The following is a 22,954-nucleotide window of genomic DNA, read 5'->3' as shown; positions in this document are numbered from 1 at the left end:
CAAGATCAATGGAAGAGCTAAGATCTTGTTTCACAACAAAGTTCCACGTGGTCTTTGTATTAGTCCCTTTAACATATTTATAATTAAATCTTCTACCAAACTGGGGAAAGTTATTTCTTGGCACATGTTTGTTTGTTTTGGTAGAAAACCAAGTTTTATACAACTTCAAGAATGGTGAAACCTCAACTATTTGGTCCTGGGTCATGCTAGTAATGCGAAAGACATGATCAACTCCTCTTAAATATGGCTCCTTTCAAAAATCTAATGTAAGGTTCAAAATTAGATGAAAATCAAATACGACCTTAATTTTAAATCTCAACCAAGTAATGAACACGTAAGCAAACCTAACCATTTCCTTTCTACATGAACACTAACCTACAGGAAGAACCCGGATTCCTTTTTTCCAAGAAAAATTTGGATTTTGACTAGAAAAATCATATGATGCTTTGAATATTTAGAATTTCACCAGTTTACAAAGCTGTAAAGGGATAAGCAAAAAAAAAATTATATAAATACTGGTCCATTCACTAAGACCTATCTACCAGGTCATTTCTAATTTCTCTTTTAAAGATATACTTCAAAAAGAATGGTTTGTACAGTTTGCAAGGCTTGCATTTACTTGCTCCCCCTTTTTAAACATGTCCTAAAAATCTCCTTCCAATCAAATGTCATCTTTGATAAAGTAGCCAAACCTTTCTATCAGATGTTCTGCGAAGAAATATCTTCAATACACTTCACATGAGTGGACTTAACTCAAAACTCTGATGATGCTTTCCTCAGGTCCTTTCTATGAGGCAACCTATTCCACTATTAGGAATCAACGTGTGCATTAGTAGTCCGGTCCCCTGCCACAGGACTGTGGACGCCATCTGGTTTATAAAGCCTGCCTGCATCCCCTGATTATATCTTTAGCTTCCTTCACTGCCGTGCCTGCCAGGTGAGCCGCCAACCTCTGCAAAGGCAAAGAAACAGAGAGGCCTAGTGGGGTCATTCCTAATAAGCTAGCATGTGAATACTAATCAGTGGTGGGGAAGCAGAGGTCACCCCAGCCTGCCTGTTGGCAGGTAGCGATGTGCTCTGTGGCAGATGGCAGGCATTATCGACTCTCCACAAAGGCCTAGAAGAGAAATAAGCACCAGGGCTGAATGATAGAGTTATTGAGATTCTGAGCAAGATGCAAGCAGATGTGATGTTTGCCAGTACCCACCGTAAACAATATGCCAGCAGAATTTTTAAAAAGAGTGTGTGTATACAAACATGAAACAGAACTCATTTGAGAAATGTTAACACCTTCTTCCTGTTTAACCATGTGTGCACCAAACTCAAGCAACTGCAATTAATGATCCCTCTTGAGACATCTGGCCCAGGGACATGTGGTCTCTGAAATCTACAGCTTCTAATGACATCAGGAAACACACTTGCAAAGAGAGAAATACCTTCGTTACATTCAGAATCAAATAATGTTGAAATAAAAAGATACCAAGCTGACTGAGGTCATTCAGGACGCACATTTAGTGGCCAATCCTGACCCAGGCTGCCAAAGCTAACCTGTCATTTCATGTTCCGTTATCTCCGGCTGATGAATGTTAAATCCCACGTTCGAATCATTTTGGAATACTGTCATAATCATGAAAAATATTTACATTACCAAAATCACAGACATGGTGAAATTCTGAAAACATTTGCTAAGGCCACAGCGATTTTGGTAGAAGGGAAAGAGAGTAAAAATAGTTCTTCTTTTGGGGACAAAAAAACCACTGAGTGTGTATGATAAGTGGACAGAAGAAGGGACAGACACCATCAAAATGCTTCCAGTTCAGGGGCGCCTGGGTGGCGCAGTCGGTTAAGCGTCCGACTTCAGCCAGGTCACAATCTCGCGGTCCGAGAGTTCGAGCCCCGCGTCGGGCTCTGGGCTGATGGCTCAGAACCTGGAGCCTGTTTCCGATTCTGTGTCTCCCTCTCTCTCTGCCCCTCGCCCGTTCATGCTCTGTCTCTCTCTGTCCCAAAAATAAATAAACGTTGAAAAAAAAAATGCTTCCAGTTCAGGCACCATTTGTTAGATGAAGTACATACACTTTTTTCAGATACTTCTACTTCAGACTTGTCCTAGACACTGCTCTAGGACATTCTGGCTATACGGAGTTAAATAAAAGTTATTATATTAGTTGGGAGTAATGAAACAATAAGTAATAACAATAATGTTCCCCTCTTGGAAGGACATGCTTTCTAAAAGGACATAGCAACAGGACAATCAAAATCCTTTCTTTGGATGCCTCTGAATATGAACAGTCCCTTGAGATAATGGAACTAAAGGGCATTTAACTCATCAACATATTTACCCTTCTTTCTACATTATGCAAAACTCTGAAAGAGTTAAGCATTGTGTATAGCATAAAACTAAAGGAGCTGAAATTTTGTGTGGAAAAAAAAAAAGCAACGGAAAGGCAGTTTATCCAGATGCTTCCGTTTCTCTATACAAGTTTAAGATGCACGTGTGTGTACAGACTTGGCATTTCAACTACTAATTACTGTGGAAATCTTTTAAAATTCATTTTAATTAAGGTAATGAGTTTTTCTTATATGATTCTTACCTGGTTAGGTTCATATACCATTAGCCTGTTCTGATATTGTGCTGTGTTAGTTACTCCACCTGTAATGGATTAACATGTGTTAGAGCTTTCATGAATACGAAATAGGATATTCCAACATAAGAATGAGATACAATTAAAGGAAAATTAGCTACTGCTGAGGATCTGTTTGTATACCCTCGTGGTGAACCCATGACATAATTAAGAAGCTTATTGTTGAAGCAGTTTCATTTTCAAGAAACATTTTAGAAGCAATCCAGTTGAGAGCAAGCAACAAGTATGCTGAGATTACCAAGAGGCTCCAATTCTGACAAGCTGCTCTGCATGGCCAGAATGAGGGGCAAAGTATAGCAGGGAGTGGGAATGAACATAGCACACATAGACAAATCTCTATACAATTTATGCCCAGGACAGAATTACATGGAAAGTTCTTGTCCTTTGGCAATTTTAAAGCTCTAACCTTCTGTATACTAACACACTAATGTCTTGATATCTCTTTGGAAGAACCATATCTAAGAAAAGGCATTACTTATCAAAAGAATTCTAAAGCCAAAGCTGTCCAAAAGAATATGATGAGAGCCACCAATGTGAATCACAGATGTAATTTTAAGTTTTCCAGTAGCCACATTAACAACTAAAAAGAGGGGCACCTGGGTGGCTCAGTCAGTTAAGCTTGGTTTCAGCTCAGGTCATGATCTCATGGTTCATGGGATCAAGCCCCATGTCAGGCTCTGTGCTGACAGCATGAAGCCTGCTTGGGATTCTCTCTCTCTCCCTCTCTCTCTGCCCCTAACTCACTCACACATGCAAGTGTGTGTGCACACTCTCCCCCTCTCAAAATAAATAAACCTTAAAAAAAAAAAAATAGTGATGGGGCGCCTGGGTGGCGCAGTCGGTTAAGCGTCCGACTTCAGCCAGGTCACGATCTCGCGGTCCGTGAGTTCAAGCCCTGCGTCGGGCTCTGGGCTGACAGCTCAGAGCCTGGAGCCTGTTTCGGATTCTGTGTCTCCCTCTCTCTCTGCCCCTCCCCCGTTCATGCTCTGTCTCTCTCTGTCCCAAAAATAAATAAATGTTGAAAAAAAAAATTTAAAAAAAAAAAGAAATAGTGAAAGTAAACTTAATATAAATTTTATTTAACTCAACACAGCCAAAATATTATCATTTCAACGTGAAATTGATATAAAACTTATGGCGGTATTTTATGTTCCTTTTGTTCAAACTTTCTTCAAAACCCAATGTATATTTAACACAGCACTTTTCAATCCAGATTAGCCACATTTCAAGTGCTCACTAAGCCACATATGACTAAGAGCACTGTGTAGTTGTTGTTAGCAACTTTTCTAGAGCCTTCTTGACATGGGCTTAGATCCAAAAGACTCAGGACCTTTTGATTAGTCAAGAACCACTAAACGATCATCACCTTTCTAACAAAGTTTCTCTTATCCGTCCTCATATTTTCATGTTTGTGATGTACACTGATCCCCATAAAACCCAGAAACTACTGATTCTACTTTAGTTTTTACTATCAAATTGAAAAACTAAAAAAAAACATAGATCAGCACTATATAAAAATAATACTAGGAGATATTAAATGTTAAGTAGTAAAATAACAAGACTATGAGAACTGCCCTCCCCCCAAAAAATCTCTTCAGAGATTTTTGCCTTATACAGAGTTCTGGATGCTGGTATAAAATGAATAACATTTTAATAAGTAGCACATAGAAGCAGCTAATTTTGCAATAAAGATATAAAACTCAGCCACACTACAAATGTTTCCTATTGAAAATTTTTAAGTCAAAAAGTATGTACTGTTACAATAATGAACAAAACAGTGTTAACATTTGTCTCAGTATGACTCAACTTTACACAGGTTTCTTTCTGTCTCTTAGGCCCCAGACATCCCTCTTCTTAGAGCTCTTACTTTAGAAAACCTGTAAATTCTTTCTCTGCCTCCTTGAGATATAAGTCATTTAAGAAGCTTCTTGCAAGTTTTACAACCCAGGAAGATCTTCCTCCCAGACCTAGGAGCCATCCCATTGAAATGTAATCATCAAGGAAGTAAATGTCCCTATCTCCCAGTTTCTATGGGGGGTAGGAGCCTCATGTTGATGGGTGCCAATCAGAAAGCAAGAATGGCCCAATCACTGAGAAAAACATTTACAAAATCAGGGGTAACTGAATGGGCTCATTATATCACATAGATCAACCTTCCTCCAAAACTCCTTCAGTACTTTTCTACTAGCTCACCCCAGTGCTTAAAAACCCTCTTGCCTCTTGTTCTTCAGAGGAGTTGATTTCAGACTGCATTCTGGTCTCCCTCCCCTATTGCAATATTGCCTTGGACAAAGTCTTCCTTATCTGCTTAACTTTGTCCAGTATAATTTTTGCTTTGACAGTTCAAATACCTTGAATAGGTCACTACCATCAACTTCATGGCCAGGAGTCAAATCAACCAGAATCCAGAGCATTAGTGCACAATCCTCAGCTGAGCTGGAACAATCCATCAATACTAATGGATCCATAAAGGGAAGGGAACATGTTCAGGCCAATCATTACTCTCTCGTTCACCCCCAATAAGGAGATTATATCTTTCATATAATTGACCATGGCTTTTATTAAGTGGAGGGCTTTTTTTAAATATATTCTCTCTGAAGCTTACAACTACTTTTAAGATCAATGAAAGCTTTATCTGCAGAGTAAGTCCACAAGGAACAGAGAAACGAGCTTCCTGCCCTCAAAGAAAGTCTTCTCTGCATTTCTTAAAGAATGTCTCATCTTAAAATAAAACCATAGGAAAAGAAAATACACTTAAGAAAGCTGGGGCTGAAATGCCTACACAGTCAAAATGTTTGTCCAAATAAATACAGAGGCCTGATTGCTTTCTTCCCAACCTTCCTTTTCTTATCTGATTAAAAATTGAATGTCCAATAATTCTTTCTCAGCATAACTACACAAGAATAATCAAATCTATTGAGTGAGACCTCACAAGTCTTCAGGGTTAAAATGATTGCCAAGTGCTTTTGATCTGGGCCATAACCACCAGATTAATGTCCAGCTCGCCTATAATCATTTCTCCAAATGAGAGGGAGCAGAGGGCAAAGCTCCCACCCATTATTTCAAAACTTTGACGGTTTTTCTCCTTGTTTTAGAAATATGGGACAGAATTAATATCTACTGCAGTAAACTATCTATTTATGACACTATTTGAAAATATTTACACTACTATATGTATCAGAGTCTGCCCATTATAGATTAAATGTACAACCAATGGATTAGAATGTAGCTATTACAGCCTTTCTCCTAAGCCAGCCATACAATTTATCTTCATGCTCTTCAGAATTATTATTTACTCTGTTTTACAGATGCATTCGTAATATTTTTTTCCCTTAATCTGCACGTGGTAATTAGATTCCTTACCCTTACATACAAATTTTCACTCACATGACAATGCTTAAAAATGAGATACTGGGTTACTAGGTGGAAGTAAACATAAAATTCCTAGTTAGTTATTTGGCTGATTACTTCTGGAATGCTAAACCACGGGAGGTGCCTAAAAAACCCAGTGTTGTAACTTTTGCCAAGTCAGGATTGCAAGGGAAAACCTTAGAAATTGGTCCTATTGTTTCCCTTCTTTGAAATAATTTCCAAATGATCACATAAATAAAAACCAGTTCTTCTCAGTACAAAAAATAAATTTTAAAAAAGCATCCAAGTTCGCAGCCCACACGGCTTTAGCAGTGTTATGTGCACAGCTTATCATTATATTCTCTTCACATAACACTCTTCACTTTTAGATTAATCTGTTGAAATGAGATGCTAAGGATTTGCATACAGATTTGACTATACAAAAATAGATATGGAATTAATAACAGTCTCTATATGTTTTAATTTCTCCTAGACTGGAGTACCCTTGCCTGCAGCAGTATTCCTGGCTTTGAAAGTCATCAAGCTGATTTGTCTGCTCTGGGTTATGATGCCACATGCTGCTATACTGTCCCCTGCAATCAAAGCACTTGCAAAGATAGATTCTATGCCTCCCTCTATCGAGTACATTTTATAGATTGGCAGTTTTGATCTCCCTCCCCCACCCCAGGGGGGGATAATCTGCATCTTAACAGCTTTCTATAGATACATTTGTCATTAAATATGCCATCTCGTATCAGCATCCATTTTTAAAGCCAAGTTTTCCCTAACTTTGAAGTGCCACAGTCGAAGTTAAGACTTTTCAGCCAAAATTGAAAATGAACAGCCCTGTCTCATACTTTTGAACTGTGACTTAAAGATATACTGCAGGTTCCCCCAAAGTCAAATAAGTCTTTAAAAACTGCCAGAAGGAATGAAAAGTTACCACCATGCTACCAGCAATGAGAAATGCTTTCTATCATCAAGACAAGAGTAAAGCATTTTTCTTAAGCTTCCCTGTTCGGCTCCTCACAAAACGTTGTGACAAATGGATGAATGCATACCAGAGAAAGGATGACAGGTGAGTGCCAAACAAGCAACTTTTGCCTCCACTGCTGGAATTCACTGACTCCCAAACTCATTGCGCTCAAAAGCAAGAACTGGTCAAGACTAACAATGTCTACAGAATAGTGTGTTTAGAAAAACAGCTCTTAGTATGCATTGGTCAGGATAGGTCAAGTCTGGTGGCTCTGCTATTTTTTTTTTCAAGGACAGAGAATACATCTGTTGATATAGAGTCCTATACTACACGCTTTAGCAGAAACCTATGGTACATAATACAGCACTGGTACGCTTACGAGGACAGAGCGGACAGAGCGGTACGCTTATGAGGACAGAGCGGGATGCAAAGAACTGAATGTGTCCATGCTGTCAGGAAAGACACTCCAGGCTGGAACTCTGCCAGCCGACTGAGGATTGTGGAAAACCATCTAAGTTCTCTGCTACTCTCCCGGAGGCCTGAAGTGCCCGGCTTTATGCTAGACTAGCGGGTTAGTTTCCGGACAGGATGTGGCATCAACCCCACAGAGGTTCCTTTATGACTCTATCCTTGGGGGGAGGATTTAACACAACCAGGCTCAGGTTCCTCATATGCAAACTAGAGATGACGATCTCTGTCTTACAGGTTTGGTATACAGAGTGCATGGTATACAGGCAATCCACAGAGGAAGTTTACTATAGCACTGTAGTCATTTATTTATGGAAATTTCTTATCTTTTCCATAAAAAAGTACAAACGAGTATATATGGAATACTGAAAAAATAACGAAGTATAGAATATTGAATTAATAGATAAATGAATTTTGTAGTCTGAAACAGATTTCTTATTTTTGTTCCAATTACTAGAATTACTGGCTGGTTTATAAGGTACCAAAGGCTTTTTCCTTTAATGGTAAAGCTTCTCCTCCACATGTTTGCTCTAATTCTCAAAAAACTAAAACTTCACACTTATAGTCTAATTATCAAAGGAATGACTGCCATTAGTGTGAGTTCATATTAGTCATTTTTTAAATAGAACCAAACTCATTACTAGTCCCTAAAAATAGGGACACCATGGGTATATTTATGATAAATAATATTTACATTAAGAATACTTTCTTATTATCTATTTTTTCACATTAGACTGTCCATATTTTTAGTGTTTATAATGCTACCTGAACAATTAAAGCCAAGAATATTTCTACTAAATTAGCATCTTGAATAGGAGCATACTTAATCCATGCATTAAATTAAAACTATTATCCTTATTATTTCTGTCACACTTGAAGAAACCACACAAATGGATAGGTAATGAATAGACTCAAAATCTGTAAAGGAAGTCTCAAATTTACAAAATATCTATAAAGGGTTGAGGCACTTGAAAATACAAATTATATTTATGTCACCTAGAGTGAACAGATATAAACTTGTGACCCAAAACATGTAAGTAATGCACCATGTATTATTTAAAATAAATGAAATAATAAATGAAGGGTAATATCTACCACAGTGCAGATGTTAGCTGCCCTTCAGAATATCAATAATATTGTCTCTAACTCCCAATTACTCATTCTATAGATTGCTGTAATCCTGCCTCCAAAGATTTCTGCATGGTCCAAGCAGGGTTAAGCTCTCAAGGTCACCTCTACCAGTCTCTGGTGTCCTGGCTTGCTATGTTCTTGTTGGATCTTTTTTTTTTTTTATGTTTTTTTTAATGTTTATTTATTTTTGAGAGACAGAGATACAGAGCGCGAGTGAGGAAGGGGGAGAGAGGGAGACAACAGAATCCGAAGCAGGCTCCAGGATCTGAGCTGTCAGCATAGAGCCCGACATGGGCATTGAACTCACAAACTATGAGATCATGACCTGAGCCAAAGCTGGACGCTCAACCAACTGAGCCACCCAGGGGTGCCTCTTGTTGGATCTTTTATCCCTGTCCCGCCATCAACCAGATCCTTCAGCCATTGCCCATTTCCATGATGTAGCTTTAACCTTCTTCTCTCCTCTTGGGAACAAAGAAAATGACATATTTCCCATATTCTTAGGTAAGTAATTCAGCTCACTATTCTACCTTTTTTTTATTTTTGAGAGAGAGAGAGAGAGAGAGAGAGAGAGAGGAGGGGCACAGAGAGAGGGGCACAGGAGAGGGGCACAGAGGATCTGAAGTGGGTTCTATGCTGAAAGCAGAGAGCCCCTATACGGGGCTCAAACCCACAAAACACGAGATCGGGACCTGAGCTGAAGTTGGACACTTAACCCACGAGAGCCACTTAGGCTCCCCTTTACGCTACCCTTTTTTAGATCCATCTAGACAGACACAAATGGATCGCCTAAACAAAGGCTGTTCTCTCCACAAGAAGGTAGACGTTATGTGGCTCAAGTCTTGTGCCCTGAGAAAAGTGGTCAATTAAACAATTAAAAATAATCAAATCATTGTTGATCTAAACAAATATCTGGGTATGATGATTTTTCAGTGTATCTTTTACTTTCAGTTGTATCATTTTGGAATTCTTTTTATAATGTAAGCATCTGTTTTTGAGATCTTTGTTGTAGTGATAAACAACTGTATTGTTTAGTTTCTTGGGAAAAGCATGGTTTTCAAAAACCAGAGACACAGAGATCAAATTCCAACTTTATCAAATACCAGTTGCGTGATCTGTGAAAATCACTTAGCATCTTTAAGCCTCATCTTCTGAGCAGCAATGTGAGGGTAAATAAAATGCTACTTCTTTAGAATAAAGGGAAGTCCATTTAGGCTAAAACCTTTGTTAATTATTCTGGAGAATGTAAGTGATCTGATTTGCTTTCTTCAAGCCATTTAGCTCTTTTATTAAATTTTTTTTTCCTTTTAGCTCTTTTAAAATCATTGTAGAATGGACATTTCTGTTGGCTTCATCTCAGTACAACACTGCAGTGGTTTCGTTTTTATCTTTTTCAGATGGGGAATGGTAAAGGCAGGGGCAGAAGTGAAAAGAGAAGATAAAAAGTAAGTGCTAGAGACAGACGGTTTGTGAGAATCTAAAGCAACAAAGAGGATTTCATTCTTAGAGGACATTCCAGGTCACTAGGAACTTTTAAGTTGATAATGCCACATTATCAAGCTCCAAACCTATATCAAGCAGATGGTTTCCTCACATGGAAGCTGCCTGCAGGGTTAACAGACACTCTCTCATGTACTTACTTGAATAACTCACTTTGTCCTCCCTCAAGCAAACCTTACGTCCTTCACACTCACCTAACCCAACAAGCTGAACCCCTTCTGATAGGATCCTTTGGACCATTCCCAGCCTAAAAACCTTCCATCTTGAGTGAATCCAAGGATCTGCCCTCTCCAATTCTCTGCTGAATACCACCAAAAACTAGGACAGAAATTTACAAACTGGGCCACCACAATTTTGTGGTTTCCAACCTTGGTATGAGCTCTGACAATTTTTAAAACATGTCCATTCCCTCTGTTTTCTCTCAGAGGCTTTTTTCCACCCAAGGCCACCTCCCTCAGACCCTCTACACTAGTCCTGACACCACACAACCTCGACAGACAACCTTGTCTCTCACTTGACTCGATCGACAAGGAACCTCCTCAGGTTGCTGCCCCTCATCTGGGAGCTGACTTACGTCCACATCCCGCATCATCTCCTGCCCTCCAGGCTTAGAGTCTGAGGGGTTTCCTCTTCTCCTGTCCAAGACAGAACCCCTCCCAAACCCCTCCTCCTGTGGTATCCCATGGACTTATTACCATTCATCACCATTCCTGGTACCCAGGAGGTACTCTCAGCCTTTACTAACCAAAGAATGCCCCATTCCTGTCCCCTTCTATTTCGTTCTCTCCTTTCCCTTATCTACCAATTTGCTTAATGCACTTGTGTCCTTTAAAGAGTTCCTTCCTTTGACACTGGATTTCCTCTTCTAGCTACTCTCTTTTCTCTCAGCCAAACTGTCATCCTTTTCTTCCCTTCCTATTCTCCTTTTTCTTCCTAAAGCCAAAATGCTGTGTATTAATTTATAATTAAAAAATGTAGCAGGGCAGCTGGGTAGCTCAGTCAGTTAAGTACCTGACTCTTGGTTTTGGCTTGGTCGTGATATCACGGTCATGAGTTTGAACCCCTAACAGGGTCTGTGCTGATGCTGTGGAGCCTGCTTGGGATTCTCTCTCTCTCTCTCTCTCTCTCTCTCTCTCTCTCTCTGCCCCTCCTCTATGTGTTTCTCTCTCTGTCAAAATAAATAAATAAACTTAAAAAAAGAAAAAAAGAAAAACCGTGGCTGTCACATGGGCTGAAATATGTGTGTACCTAGAAACAGCACATCCTCTCCCAGTAGGCAGAGGATAATAATCAGAATGTTGTCTGGCAAGCTCGGATTCAGGAAGTGAGCTCTAGGTGATATCCCGACTTCTGGCCTATACCTGCAGTTTGTACTTCCTCACTCCTCTTTCACACCCTAAACCACTGCATTCTAGCTTTCACTTTCTTCTACTCCCCTAAAGCTACTTTCATTGAAATTACCAAGTAGTTTCTGAGAGAAAATTGCAGAGAAATATTCTGGACCTTGATGTCCCAACAGTATTGGACACCTCTCACCACGCCCTTTCTTTTTTGGTTTGATTTCGTTAACACTTGTCCTCTGACCTTGCCCATCCCACATTCTCAGGCTCCTTCCTCAGACCCCTCCTCTGCACCCTCCTCACTAGCATCTCCCAACTTTCCGCCTTGGCCCTTTTCCAGTCTAGCTCTTGCCCATCTGTCTCCTTACACTCTCCACTGCCTCATTTTATCTCATCTTGCTGTGAGACTCTCCTCTTGTACATTTGTTCTGAAAAGCAGAAGAAAAGGTTCTGTCTCTGAGTCTGAGGGGCAGAGGTTTTGGTTCTAGCCAGTGAAGGGTGGTTGAGTTAAAGCTACAGCGGAGTGAGTGGGGTCTGCGGAGGCGTGGAGGGACACTAGCGTGGGGTACAGGGAGGGCTTAGTGAGCTGAGTAGATCCCACACAAAGCTCTCCTGTCAACTGGCTTCTTCCCATAGGGTTCAGCTGCCTGGGCACAGGCACAGACAATTGGACCCCTGGGTTTGTTCAAGAGTGAGTGCTTGCCAGAGGGCAGGAGAATTATTGAAATGATTGGATCATGAAGCCCGCTCATGATGACAGGGAGGGGTTAATGAGTAAATGGGAAGCAGCCCAGTGGACCTAAGGCCAAGTTAGGAAGAAGGTGCTGTGAACCTTTGTGAAACCTGCATGAAGTACCCCCTGCTTTGCCCTACTTCTGTCCCCAGGAAAGACTTCTATCATCACATATATCACACACTATACTAGAATTATCTGTTGAGTCTGTTCCCTCTACTACACTGAGTCCCAGTGCAGGACCTGTGTCTCATTCTTTGTCACTCCACACTACCCTGGTAGAAGACTAAGGGTGGTTAGGAAACTAACTCAGGGTCTCTTGGTTGGTGAGAAGTTTCACATGCTCTGTGACCTCAGGACACCATAAGCCAGCCTCCACTGCATCCCCTGTTAATTCCCAATGTTTTATATGTAATTTTTTGGATGAGAGTAAAATAATATTTACAAAGATAGAGAAAAGCTAAAGCTACAGCATTTAAAAAATGTTTATGAAATTTTACATTGTTCTAATTTTAATGAGTATTAGAAATCCAAAGTCCCTCTAGTAGGTCTGAATAAATTAAAGTTATTTAAAATGGGGCAATGCAAGCTTCATATAAATTTAATCAAGATGAAAATAAACATATCTTCTAGGGAGTTAAAGAAGCTTTAACAAATGTTCTTTCATTAATGAAATATCTGAAAAGCTCTTTTGATTGTCAGCTCCTAGAGGGTAGGAAGTGTGTTTGCTGAATTAATCTTATTTATCTAGGAACCAGACAAGACTTAATAAGGATGTAGCATTCACCAAGAGAATCAGGAAAGCACTAAATACTGCTTTTGAGTAAATACAGTAGCATTTGTCTTATTTTTACAGTTTGAAAGCACTACTTTTGTGGTTAGCTTCCCATTATCTTGGTGCCATTTGACAAAAACGAAAAGGTAAGCTGTTCTGCAAGATGAGCTCAGGATTAATTTTCACTCACAAAAAGGGATCTTTTTAGTAGTTCACAAACAATATCTCACAATGGAAAACGTACATTTTAAAGCACAACTGCAGGATATTTAATGCTCCTTTTGCTTCGGTATTGTGAATTTCAAGTAGAAATGATGTGGAGCATTTGTGAATTGGGTCACAGTGTCAAATGCTACAGGAGCCTGTAAAATTTGACTATCTCTAACATCTTAAATTAAATGCTAATGGGCATATCCATACAGCCTGCTTTTCTGAATTCATCTCTGCTTGTCTCATTTTAAAAACCATGGACAGGTTTCAAGGTGTCCTGACCCCAAAATGGACAGAGAAAAGGGAGGGAGTATGGAGAGGGAGTGAGCACACTAGAAATACTGAATCTCTAAAGAAACATTCACTTTGTGTTTTATGGAACAGAAATAAGCCCCTAAAATCCACATTCTAAAATCTGTACTTCCTACAACTCAGGCAAAGCTTGCAAACAACCAGGAAGATGGCAATGACCTAATCCCCCATCAATTAAATTAGAAATACTTGATTATTTGGTAAAGGATAAGGAATAGAGTCAAATATTTTTATTTGCAACAATAAATCTGGGTAACACTTCTAGATCTGTGATAGGGCGACATATACCTGCCTTGTTTTTTTAAGGGGTATACCTAGTTTTTTTAATCTAGTACCCCTCCTTATCCATGGTTAGATTCACAATTGATTTATGACAAGCTGGTCCTGAGGAAAGAGGCAGACGATTGAAGGTATTAGAAGTGTCACTGGTGATTTCCTTTTCTTTTCAATTAAAGGTATTGTACTGTATACTGGGAAGTGAGTTTTTCATCTCAAGTACACAGTGGGGAGAAACAAACCTGAAAAAATTGGGATTGTTTTCATTAAGTATGGTTAACACAGGCAGCATACATTAGTGCAAAAGAAGAACAAAGAAAATGTATTTCCTTTCACAGTAGGGGCAAAACCAAGTGATAGAGCAATATAGGTAATAAGCTGATACTTTTAATAAAATGGAAAAGGAAACATACAGACCCATATTGAAAGAGAAATCAGCTTGATACCAGGATGATAGATCTAGCCAGTCTAGAATGAGCTTCTGTGTTTTTCTAAGGCCTCACTAAAGAAGATATTAAGTAGTCAGACCTTTAAGAATATGTAAGGCAAACTGCAGCATTTTTTAAAAAGATAGTTTAATAGCTAAGAAAATAGGAAATATTTATTAAAATATTTGTGAGAAATTCATATAAAACTTAGAAATGCATTAACAACATATGGAAACTGAGTCAATGGAAGGAATGTAAATTGGAAGAAAATATAAATTACATTGATTTCAGCCATCCATCACTGTTTTGTTATCCTAGGCGAGTACAGATCTCTTCCTTCTGTTAGCAAAGGCTCATTTGTAGCCAAGTTTGAAATTTCTTCAGCAAAGCCAACAAGATATAGTCCTGGTGGTTATTTTCTTAACTATTGAAATATACACTTAAACAAAAGGGAGTATTTCACCAGACAAACGAAGTTCTTATCTAAATATATCTATTAGACACACTAATGTACAAATATCTAAAGTTTATTTGGTATATAAGACCAGTAATTATTGGATCTATCTCATTTATCCTCTTCCTTAGTCCTATTCCTAACTTCATTCATTAATTACAGAACAGTTAAATACTGACAGGAGCTACGTTTCTTCAATGAAAATCAATAAATTGCCAATAATTGAGACATTATCCAGAGAAGCTAAGACTGTGGCTGTCTCCCTGGTTATTGAGGACAGCAGAAGGAAAAATGGGCAGAATACAAATGAATTTAATTTAAATGCAAGGGAGAATTTTGTCAGAGCAGATGTTAAACAACTAGAGAAGATTATTGAAGGAAGCTGAGAAGTCTTCAAGATTTACTTAAAGGTGATTGCTTCTCCCACTTATATCAATGGATAAATCATCCAGACAGAAAATCAATAAGGAAACAGTGTCTTTTAATGACACATTAGACCAGATGGACTCAACAGATATATACAAAACATCCCAACCAAAAGCAGAATATAAATTATTTTCAAGTATACATGGAACATTCTCCAGGAGAGATCGCATTAGGCAATAAAACAAATCTCTATAAATTTAAGAAGATTAAAATCAGATCAAGTACCTTTTCTGACCACAATGAAACTAGAAATCAATTAGAAGAAGAAAAAAATGGAAAAAACACAAACACATGAAGGCTAAACAATATGCTACTAAATGAACAAAAAAAAGGGTCAATGAAGAAATCAAAGAGAAAATGAAATACATGGAGACAAATGAAAATGAAAACACAACAATCCAAAATCTTTGGGATGCAGCAAAAACAATTCTAAGAGGGAAGTTTATAGCGATACAGGCATACCTCAAACAACAAAAAAATTTCAAATTAACAACCCAACCTTACACCTAAAAGAACTAGAAAAATAAGAACAAAGTCCAAGGTTAATAGAAGGAAGGAAACAGTAAAGATCAGAATGGAAGTAACTGAAACAGAGACTAAAAAAATAACAGACAAGATCAGTGGAACCATGAGATGGTTCTTCAAAAAGATAAACAAAATTGATAATAAGCCTTTAGACAGACTCATCAAGAAGATAATAGAGAGGAACTCAAATTAATACAATCAGAAATAAAGGTGGAGAAGTAACAGCCAACATCACCAAAATACAAAGGATAGCAAGAAACAACTATGAACAATTGTATGACCACAAATTGAACAACCTAGAAAAAAACAGATAAATTCCTAGAAACATATAATCCTCCAAAACTGAATTCAGGAAGAACAGAAAATCCAAACAGACAAATTACTAGTAATGAAACTGAATTATCAAAAAATTCCCAACAAACAAAAGTCCAGGACCAGATAGCTTCACAGATGAATTCTACCAAGCATTTAAAGAAGAGTTAATATATATTCTTTTCAATCTATTCCAAAAATAGAAGAGGAAAGGGAGCTTTCAACTTCTTTCTGTGAAGCCAGCATTACCCTGATACCAATACCAGATGAAAACACTACAAAAAAAGAAAACTATGGCCAATATCCCTAATGAAGGTAGATGCGAAATTCCTCAACAAAAAATTAGCAAACCAAATCCAACAATACATTAAAAGGATCACTCACCATAATCAAGTGGGATTTATTCTTGGGACGCAAGGACAGTTCAATATCCACAAATCAATCAACATGATACATCACATTAAGAAAATAAAAATAATAACCGTATGATCAGGACTTCTGAAGAAGATGGTCTGTCATCTCAGGAGGAACCTCAACTCACCTCGTCCTGCAGTACAACTAGATAAAACCCTCTCAAGTGTAAATAATTCCCCAAATGACCCAAAGATGGCAGTACATACTCTCTGCAGCTAAATGTAGAGAAGAGGCCACTTCAAAGATGGTAGTAAGGGCAGAGATGCAATTGAGAGCTAAATAGGCCTACAGAACTGTCTGCAGAAGAGAGGAACTCCACAGCCCAGAGAGGGGAAAGAAAAGACTCTCATAAGGAAGCCTGCATAGGGAAGATGAATCTCCATAGTGTCTGGCTTTGAAAAGCAGAGGGGATGAAATGCACACAATCTTACAATCAGAGGAGTTTAAAACTCAGAATTTAAAAAAAACCAGCAGTCTTGTGGGCTGGGAAGGTGAGAGGAAACTGAGTCCCCACATTAGGGAGACAACACAACAAAGAGGTCCATGTAGATATAGCATAGAAGCAGCAGTTTGAAAAATACCTGGGGTATACAGGAGAGAGATTTCTTATTAATCTCAGAGTGCAGCTAGAGGGATAGGGATCATTGGGAGACTTCTCCAGGAAAAAAAAAGAGCTGGCAGGCACCACCATTTCTCTCCCCATCCCACATGGACACCTCCTAGAACCAGGGCAGTACCAAAATTCTACACCTAACTTGCTAAAAGCACACCCTACCCCTGTGTTGTCATGCAGACACACCCCCCACTCATGCCTCAGTTCCAGGTCCCCTCCCACAGGAGAACAACACAAACCTTGCTAACATGATCTGGCCTACCCTTGAATGCTTCTCTGGGTCCACCCACTCATCCCAGCCTGCCTTGTGGAGGAAGCTGCAGGTTCCCTCCCACCAGCACAAACCTTGGTGGCACCATGCACTCCACTCCCACGTTCCCCTGCAGTTTGGTAATACTGCATCTCTGGCCAATGCCTGGTCTAACTCAAGTTAATCCAACAACAGCCCCACACTGGTTCACTAAAAACACAAGAACCAAACCTTGCCCACAATAGGCAAAAAGAGTCATTGCAGATGATTGGATGGAAGGAAAATGCAACAGAGCCACAAGAGCAGGGCACATACATCAATACTTTCAAGACACTCCTAAGGTGCCAGGTTCTGGTAAACGGGGTACTGCACTGCAGGGCACTACAGGACCTCTTCTTCATTAGGTCACTACTTTCAAAAACAAGAGATGTAGTTGACTATCCTAACACATAGAAATAGACACAGAGAATTACACAAAATGAGGAGACAGAGTAATATGTCCAAAATGTAATATGTCCTGTCCTTTTGAACAGGAGAAAATCACAACAAGAGACATAAACAGAACAGAGATAAGTAATATGCCTGACAGAGAATTTAAAGTAATGGTCATAAAGATACTCACTCAACTAGAGAAGAGTAGAGGACCTCAGTGAAACCCTTAACAAAGAGGAAACATTAAAAAGAGCCAATCAGAGATAACTCAATAATTGAAATCAAGTTTACACTAGATGGAATAAATAGTAAACTAGAGGAAGCAGAAGAACAGATCAGTGAGTAATGAACAACTGAGTAATGGAAATCAACGAGAGGAACAAGAGAGAAAAAAAATGAAAACAGACTGGAATTGACATCATCAAGTATAATAACATTCACATTATAGGGATCCTAGAAGGAGAAGAGAGAGAAAAGGCGGCAGGAAATTTATTTGAAGAAATAATAGCTAAAAGTTTCCCAAATCTTAGGAAGGAAACAGAAATCCAGATCCAGGAGCCACAGAAGGCCCCCAACAAATTCAACCCAAAGAGGTCTACACCAAGGCACATAGTAATTAAAATGGCAAAAACTAGTGATAAAGAGAGAATTTTAAAAGCAGCAAGAGAGGGGTGCCTGGATGGTTCAGTTAGTTAGGCATCCAACTCTTGATTTCAGCTCAGGTCATGATCTCACAATTTGTGAGTTTGAGCCCCATGTTAGACTCCATGCTGACACTGTGGAGCCTACTTGGGATTCTCTCTCTCTCCCTCTCTCTCTGTCCCTCCCCTGCTAAAGCACATACTCTCTCTCTCTCTCTCAATCTCTCTTTTCTCTCCCTCTCTCTCTGAAAATAAATAAATTTTTAAAAAGCAGCAAGAGAAAAGAAAACAGTTATAGACAAGGGAAACCTAAGGCTGTCAAGTGATTTTTCAGCAGAAATTTTGCAGGCCAGAAGGGAGTAGCATGAAATATTCAGAGTGCTGAAGGGAAAAAAACCCTGCAGCCAAGGATATTCTACCAGCAAGGCTATCATTCAGAATAGAAGGAGAGATAAAGAGTCTCCCAAACAAAAGTTAAAGGCATTCATGACTAAACCAGCCCTACATGAAATGTTAAAGAGGACTTTTTGAATGGAAAGGAAAGCACATAAGTAGGAGTAAGAAGAGTAGGAAACACAAAAGGAGTAAAATTATGTGTATCTATAAAAATCTAGTCAAGGGATTCACAAAATAAAAATATATAAAGTATGACACCATATACATACCTAAACCATGAAGAGGGGAGAGTAAAAAATACATTCAAACTTAAGCGACCATCAACTTAATATAGACTGCTGTATGCATAAAATGTTATATACAAACCTAATGGTAACCACAAATCAAAAACCAGTAAGAGTTATGCAAAAAACCAACAGAAAGAAATCCAAGTGTATCACTAAAGAAACTCAACAGGAGAAAAAAGAGCATGAGAAGAGAGGAATAGAGAACTATAAGCACAACCATAAAAAAGTAACACAATGGCAATAAGAACATATCTATCAGTAATTACTTTGAATGTAAATGTACTAAACACTAATAAGACATAAGGTGACAGAATGGATAAAAAAGCAAGACCTACCTATATGCAGCTTATAAGAGACTCATTTCAGACTTAAAAACACATGCAGACTGAAAATGAAGGCATGGAAAAGCATTTATCATGCAAATGGAAGTGAAAAGAAAGCTGCGGAGGCAATAGTTATATCAAACAAAATAGACTTTTAAAACATAGTGTAATGAGAGATAAAGAAGGACACTATATAATTATAAAGGGAAAAATGCAACAAGAAGATATAACAATTGTAAATATTTATGCACCCAATAGGAGAGCACCTAAACACATAAAGCAAGTAATAACAAACATAAAGAAAGTAATCAATAGTAATACAAAATATTAGAGGACTTTGTAGCAATGCAACATAGTAAGTAAGTCCCACACTTACATCAATGGATAGATCATCCAAACAGAAAATCAACATGGAAACAGTGGCTTTGAATGACACATTGGACCAGATGGATCTAATGGATACATTCAGAACAATTCATCATAACAGCAGAATTCATGTTCTTTTCAAGTGCACATGGGACATTATCTAGAATAGATCACGTTAGGCCACAAACCAAGTCTCAACAAATTCAAAAAGATCAACATCATACCATGCATCTTTTCCAATCCCAATACTATGAAACTGGAAATCAATCACAAGAAAAGAATATGGAAAAAGATGATATTAAACAATGAATGGGTAAACTAAGACATCAAAGATGAAATCAAGTAATATTTAGAGACAAATGAAAAAGATAACCCAATGGTCCAAAATCTTTGGGATACAGCAAAAGCTGTTCTTTTTTTTTAATTTTTTTTAACCTTTATTTGTTTTTGAGACAGAGAGAGCATGAACGGGGGAGGGTCAGAGAAAGGGAGACACAGAATCTGAAACAGGCTCCAGGCTCTGAGCTGTCAGCACAGAGCCTGACACGGGGCTCAAACTCACGGAGTGCGAAATCATGACCTGAGCCGAAGTCGGCCGCTTAACCAACTGAGCCACCCAGGCGCCCCTAGCAAAAGCTGTTCTAAGAAAGATGTTTATAGTACTACAGGCCTACCTCAAGAAGCAAGGAAAATCTCAAACAACCTAACCTTATACCTAAAGAAGCTATAAAAAGTTGAACAAACAAAACTCAAAAACAGTAAAGGAAGGAAATAACAAGAGATTAGAGCAGACATAAATGAAATAGAAACTAAAAAGAAAAAAAAATAGGACAGATCAACAAAACTAGGAGCTGGTTCTTTGTAATGATCAAACCTTTAGGCAGACTCATAAACAACAACATCAACAACAACAACAACAAGAGAGAGAGAGAAAGGACTCAAATAAACAAATCCAGAAATGAAAGAGGAGAAATAACAACCAACACCACAGAAATATGAAAGATTATAAGAGAATATGGTGAAAAATTATGTACCAGCAAATTGGACAACCTAATAGAACTGGATAAATTCCTATAATCATATAACTTCACAAAACTGAATCAGTAAGAAATAGAACATTTGAACGGATGCATTACCAGTAATGAAACTGTATCAGTAAAAAAAAAAAAAAAAAAAAAACTCCCAAAAAACAAAAAATTCCAGGACCAGACAGCTTCACAGGTGAATTCTACCAAACATTGAAAGAAGAGTTGATTCCTATTCTTTTCAAACTATTCCAAAAAATAGAAGAGGAAGGAAGCTTCAAATTCATTCTATGAGGCCACCATTACCCTGATACCAAAACCAAATAAAAACACCACACAAAAAAAGAGAAGTACAAGCCAAAATCTCGATGGAACATAAATGAAAAAATCCTCAACAAAATTAGCAAACCAAATTCAACAATACACTAATAAAACAATCATTCATCACAATCAAGTGGGATTTATTCCTGGGATGGAAGAATGGTTCAACATTTGCAAATCAATCAATGTGATACATCACAGCAATAAGAGAAAGAATAAAAACCATATGATCATTTAAATAGATGCAGAAAAACCATTTAACAAAGTACAACACATTCATGATAAAAAAAAAAAGTCTCAACAAAGTAGGATTAGATCGAACATACCTTAACATAATAAAGGCCATATATGACAAACCCACAGCTAATATCATACTTAAAGGGAAAATACTGAGAGCTTTTCCTCTAAGATTAGGAAAAAGACAAGGATTGCCACTCTCACTAATTTTATTCACCATAGTACTGGAAGTTCTAGCTGCAGCAACCAGACCAGAATAAAAATGAAAGGCATCCAAATTTGTAAGGAAGAAGTAAAATTTTCACTGTTTGCAGATGACATCATACTATTTGTAGAAAACCCTGAAGGCTCCACTACAAAAACTGCTAGAACTGATAAATGAATTCAGTAAAATTGCAGAATTCAGAATCAATATATGGAAATCTGGTTAATTTCTATACACTAATAAATAGCAAAAAGAGAAATTAAGAGAACAATCCCATTTACAATTGTGCCAAAAATAAGAAAATCCCTAGGAACAAATTTAACCAAGGAGGTAAAAGACCTGTACTCTGAAAACTATAAAACACTGATGCAGGAAACTGAAGATGACACAAACAAATGGAAAGATACTCCATGCTCATCGATTGGAAAAGCAAATATTGTGAAAATATCCATACTACCCAAAGCACTCTACAGATTTAATGCAACCTCTATCAAAATACCAACAGCATATTTTTGCAGAATTAGGATAAATAATCCTAACATTTGTATGGAACTACAAAATGCCCTGGGTAGCAAAAGCAATCCTAACAATGAAGAACAAGACTGGGGGAGGAAGGGCGGGTATCACAATCTCAGATTTCAAACCATACTACAAAACTAGAGTAATCAAAACAGTCCAGTACTGGCACAAAAGTATACATATAGATCATTGGAGCAGAATAGAGAACCCAGAAATAAACCCATACTCACAAGGTCAATTAATCTGTGACAAAGGAGGCAAGAACATACAATGGGTGAAAAGACAGTCTCTTCAATAAACAATGTTGGGAAAACTGGACAGCTACATGTGAAAAAATGAAACTGGACCACTTTCTTACACCACACACAAAAACTCAAAATGCATTAAAGACCTAAATGTCAGACCTGAAACCATAAAACTCATAAAAGAAAACAGACAGTAATGTCTTGGACATCAGTCTTAGCAGTATTTTTCTAGATATGACTCCTCAGGCAAGAGAAACAAAAGTAAACTATTGGGACTATATCAAAATAAAAAGCTTTTGCACATTTAACGAAACCATCAAAAAACCAAAAAACAACCTACTGAATCAAAGAAGATACCTGCAAAACATATATCTTATAAGGGGTTAATATCTGAAATATATAAAGAACTTATACAACTCAACCCCAAGAAAATAAATAATCCAATTAAAAAAGGGTAGAGAACCTGAAAAGACATTTTTCCAAGGAAGACATATACATGGCCAACAGACACATGAAAAGATGCTCAACATTACTAATAATCAAGGAAATGGAAATCAAAACCACATTAAGATATCAACTCACACCATCCAGAATGGCTAGTATCAAAAAGACAAGAAATAACAAGTGTTGGGGCGCCTGGGTGGCACAGTCGGTTAAGCGTCCGACTTCAGCCAGGTCACGATCTCACGGTATGTGAGTTCGAGCCCCGCGTCGGGCTCTGGGCTGATGGCTCAGAGCCTGGAGCCTGTTTCCGATTCTGTGTCTCCCTCTCTCTCTGCCCCTCCCCCGTTCATGCTCTGTCTCTCTCTGTCCCAAAAATA

The 22,954-nt window shown here is 38.2% G+C and overlaps 1 protein-coding gene across 9 annotated transcripts in view; it reads right to left on the bottom strand.

Annotated features, from left to right (window-relative positions):
• Positions 1–22,954, bottom strand: part of KLHL32 (kelch like family member 32) — a 249,371-nt gene that overhangs the window by 38,771 nt on the left and 187,646 nt on the right. For all 9 annotated transcript variants that reach the window (XR_005789913.1, XR_005789915.1, XM_040474214.1 and 6 more), the window contains one exon: positions 2,592–2,650. Coding sequence is in view for 7 of the 9 variants with exons in the window: in XM_040474214.1 (XP_040330148.1) it covers positions 2,592–2,650 (59 nt within the window). In the remaining 2 variants the exon portion in view is untranslated. The remainder of the gene's footprint in view (positions 1–2,591; positions 2,651–22,954) is intronic.

The sequence above is a fragment of the Herpailurus yagouaroundi genome, unplaced genomic scaffold (genome assembly GCF_014898765.1).
Source record: "Herpailurus yagouaroundi ecotype Mexico unplaced genomic scaffold, PumYag 139, whole genome shotgun sequence".
NCBI classification, from domain to species: domain Eukaryota; kingdom Metazoa; phylum Chordata; class Mammalia; order Carnivora; family Felidae; genus Herpailurus; species Herpailurus yagouaroundi.
This window is presented reverse-complemented; position numbering and strand designations above follow the sequence as displayed.